The sequence below is a fragment of the Alosa pseudoharengus genome, unplaced genomic scaffold, assembly GCF_046254945.1.
Source record: "Alosa pseudoharengus isolate Yale_2024_CS ecotype anadromous, Long Island Sound unplaced genomic scaffold, YU_APseudo_1.1 YU_APseudo_1.1_scf_13, whole genome shotgun sequence".
Lineage (NCBI taxonomy): Eukaryota > Metazoa > Chordata > Actinopteri > Clupeiformes > Clupeidae > Alosa > Alosa pseudoharengus.
In genome coordinates this window covers 2194996-2198965 of record NW_027468598.1, presented here as the reverse complement: position 1 = coordinate 2198965, position 3970 = coordinate 2194996, and the positions used below count along the sequence as shown (strand labels likewise).

At 38.9% G+C, this 3970-nt stretch overlaps 1 protein-coding gene across 2 annotated transcripts; it reads left to right on the top strand.

The window, feature by feature from the left end:
* Positions 1-516: 516 nt before the first annotated feature.
* On the top strand, positions 517-3774 carry hmgb1b (high mobility group box 1b). 2 transcript variants are annotated; one of them, XM_076281824.1, is made up of 5 exons: positions 517-669; positions 2183-2344; positions 2486-2631; positions 2717-2891; positions 2976-3774. In XM_076281824.1, exons 2-5 carry the CDS (start codon positions 2198-2200, stop codon positions 3096-3098), a joined length of 591 nt encoding a protein of 196 aa, XP_076137939.1. In that variant the 5' UTR covers positions 517-669; positions 2183-2197; the 3' UTR covers positions 3099-3774. The 2 variants fall into 2 exon arrangements, with proteins under 2 accessions (XP_076137939.1, XP_076137940.1); XM_076281825.1 differs by lacking the exon at positions 517-669 and adding an exon at positions 1933-1956.
* The last annotated feature ends 196 nt before the right edge of the window (positions 3775-3970 follow it).

Sequence of the window (3970 nt, the reverse complement as noted above, 5' to 3'; positions counted from 1 at the left end):
AACGCAGGTAGAATTGCAACATATGCGAACAAACTGTATGAACTCATCCCGTTATATTCAAGTCAAGTCAGTTTTATTTTTATAGCGCATTAACATGCAGAGTGCAACCCAAATTCTATTCTATTCGAGAGACCTCAAACAAATCGAATTGCGGTGCTCATTAGAATATTGAATGCTAATTTCAAGTGTGTCCTGTCAGGGTTTAATAAAAAGCCCGCATTGAAATCTTAGCCATCAACTGAACAACAATGAATTGCCTTACCAAAACAAGGCAACGATTAGCTGGGGTAACATCCAACTTTCTTATCATTGCCAGTTGGATGTAACCCCAGCTAATCGTTGCCTTGTTTTGTTAAGGCAATTCATTGTTGTTCAGTTGATGGCGATTTCAGTCCTTTTTGATGCGAATGAAGAAACGCAAATCATATAAACGCGCCACTGACAAATACATGACGCCGCTTCAAAACAAGCCAACCAACTGTCGTCGATATTTCGGGCTATTGAGGATTGACGTCGAATCAAATGAAACCATGAGTTGGCGGTAGCCAATCGGATTCGTCATCTTGCAGTATTTCGCTGAGGCAGGTCTAGCTACAGGCACCTTCAAGACCGCGTAATAACGTTTTGTTGGACCCCATTATCTAGCCGGAGAAAGAACGCCTGCTACGGGTATGTACATTTCACTGTGATTAAATGTAAAAAAAGATTCTGATGTTGTCAAGAAACCAAAACAGCGAATGCAGCGAGAGTTTAATGGTTGAATTTATTGCCACTGTGTCTATTATTCTTGCCATTTCGCCAGTAACGTTAAGCTAAACAACATCTCCGTTAGAAAAGGCATGCCTTTGTTGGATTATCATTATGAGTGTTAGCCTGTTAGCGACATAGACAGGGCCATTTGTCCCTCTCTTGAATTAAACAATGACGTTTTCTCAGGAACTGCTCTTTGTTTTTTGCTAACTATGTGCGTGGTATAGCAATAATTTGTATGTTTGTCTTACATTGGCATTGCACGAACGTTACCAGGATTGTGATTACGTTCATGTTAGTAATTTTGCTAGGGTTAGAATGACAAACGTCTGTTGGGAAGCGAGTGATCTTACGTTAGCACATAGTCCATGTTGAATACTTATTTTCAGTGTGTTTTCGGTGCACATGGCATAATTCTGTTATGTATTTAGTTTCATATTTTATTTCTATGTAGTTTACCTTGTATCTCTGTTTTCTCTTACAATGCCAGCTAGCTTCGCTAGCTTCTAACGTTAGTAACATGGCTGGCTGCTGCGTGGTAAGAGCACAGCACTGCCTGACTATGAAGGAGGGGGTGGGGGCGAAACGGGCGCAAATTTATCTGACAGAACTTTTTAGATAAATATTTTTCTTCGTTGTCAGCTACATGCAGTGGTTGGACCATCACAGAATCTACGTCGTTTTTGTAGTGTTTTGCCTTATTTTAACCATCAATAGGCGTGCGTTGAATGATGGATGTTTTCTCCTGACCAACCCGACTCCAGTGCTTGCTGGAAGGCTGCAGCACACATAAAGAAAGGAAGCCATATTGGCTAGAAGAGCTATGCTAATATGCTAGTTTAGTTAGCTTTGTTCGACGGAGACGACCATTCGCAGGTTTCAGCTACAGAATAGTAAAAGGGAACACCATTGCGAGTTGGTCTCATAGCAAGCTAGCTTACTGCTAATAGACATATTATTGAAGTCCATTCAGTAGTTGTGCACTATTTGCTGAAATAGCTGGAAAACTAATATTAGATTTTATTTCCAGCCTCAAACTTATCTAGGAATGTGGGTGGAGACAAATGATGGGGACTTTCTCTCATGAAGATGGCTTTTTCAAAATGGATGAAGAAATGTTATTGTTAAAACGTTTGCGTTTTTGTCTTTGACTCGGAACGAACATTTACTGTTGGTGCACAGTAAGCTATATTGGAGCAATGAAATGTACATAAATTACAATGTTCTTTTATCAAATTAACGTTTACTCTTTACTCTGGTTGAGGACCTGTGTTTATTATGCATGATCACGGGCAGATGTGTGAAGTGATTTTTTTTTTTTTTTGGGGGGGGTTCACCATTTGCTCAGTCTCGAAAGATTTGTTGTTGTTGACATTGAAAACAAGTGATGGAAATGGTGTGAATTTGTATTATTGTTTTATTTTTTTTGAAGGACAAGGTTGATAAGATGGGTAAAGATCCAAGGAAGCCGCGAGGGAAAATGTCCTCATATGCCTACTTTGTGCAGACGTGCAGGGAGGAGCACAAGAAGAAACACCCTGATGCCTCTGTCAATTTCTCTGAGTTCTCCAAGAAATGCTCTGAGCGGTGGAAGGTGAGGCAGGAGGAAATGTGTTTGTTAAAAGTAGACATTCTTATCCTCACCATGTTTTCAACAGTATTCCTGTGAGGGATTAAAAAATGTGATGGGTACCATCTACATGATGTATATTGTTTTTTCTTTTTTTGTTCTTAGACCATGTCTGCCAAAGAGAAGGGTAAGTTTGAGGACATGGCTAAACAAGATAAGGTCCGCTATGAGAGAGAAATGAAAAATTACATCCCACCTAAGGGTGAAAAGAAGAGACGGTTTAAGGACCCCAACGCTCCAAAAAGACCACCGTAAGAGATCTCAAATTCTATTGGATTTACAGTGAATCTGTGTTGCTGTACTCTGAAGTAAATCCTGTCCTTGTTTGCCTTGCAGGTCTGCATTTTTCATTTTCTGCTCAGACTTCCGCCCGAAGATCAAGGGGGAAAATCCAGGTCTGACTATTGGAGACATTGCAAAGAAACTAGGGGAGATGTGGAACAGCTCCGCTGCTGAGGTTAAGCAGCCTTATGAAAAGAAGGCTGCAAAACTGAAGGAAAAATATGACAAGGTAAACTCAGAATGTCATTTGAGAAATGTATGGTTAGAATTCTTAAGTGTCCAAGCTTATGTAATGTGTGTTTGCTTCCAATAGGATATTGCTGCATATCGTACAAAAGGAATAGCAGGTTTGTCCAAAAAGGGTGATGGAGATGATGATGATGATGATGACGACGATGACGATGATGACGATGAGGAAGACGACGACGATGAATAGATTAGCTACTGATATAGCCTGAATTCCTGTTGATGCCATTAAACCCAATTGTACACACTTTCACCTCTCAAAGTACAACAGGAACAAGACATGTTAGGCTGTGTATATGAAAGGTTTTTAAGATGTACAGTGTTATTCTCCTTTTGTAAAGTTAACACTATGTGTCTTCAGTCCTATTTTTATTTCTTAGTGGTAGTTCTTGCCTGGAGCAGTTTTAGGGAGAGGATTTAAACTATGGAAGTAGCTAACTGTTTTCCCAAAGGTGCACAGCACAATATCTTGTGTATGTAGGTTGGTAGGTACATCTATCATATTTTAGTTTTTTTGTTTTGCTTTGTTTTTTTTGTATTTGCCATCATAAGGTCCTTATAACTGTACTTTGAATACCACTCTAATTGCAAGAATGCAGCTCTTTTGTTGACATTCAAGAATGTGTCTGAAATAAATTTTCTTTTTTAAAAAAAAAAATGTTTTAGGACTACTTGTATTTTGCTTGTATTTTACGTTTTGGATTTGCAGAAATGTTTGGGGAAACTCATGCAGGGACAGGATAGCATATTAGCATTTACACCAACATGAACTATATAAGAAAATAACTGATCGTTCCCTTTTGTTCCCCTAAGGTAGTCTGCTAGTGTCATTACTACATTTGTGTAATAAATCAACTTGTGGGTCATGTCAGTTTTTTCCTTGTAGATTAAAAATCACACAATGTGCACTAAAGACCACAGGGTGGAGCCAAATGACAAACAAAATACAGTGGCCAACTGGGTTTCACCCAAAGTGAACAAAATTGAGGTATAGCCACATATAGACTAGCTTATTCATGAAATGTAGAATTGTCAACCATTAACAATCATGCATTTGGATTA

Coding starts and splice junctions, on each gene's coding strand:
- hmgb1b (XM_076281824.1), top strand. CDS start 2,198: ATGGGTAAAGATCCAAGGAAGCCGCGAGGGAAAATGTCCTCATATGCC. Junction 2,345..2,485: donor AATGCTCTGAGCGGTGGAAG/GTGAGGCAGGAG, acceptor TTTTGTTCTTAG/ACCATGTCTGCCAAAGAGAA. Junction 2,892..2,975: donor TGAAGGAAAAATATGACAAG/GTAAACTCAGAA, acceptor TGCTTCCAATAG/GATATTGCTGCATATCGTAC.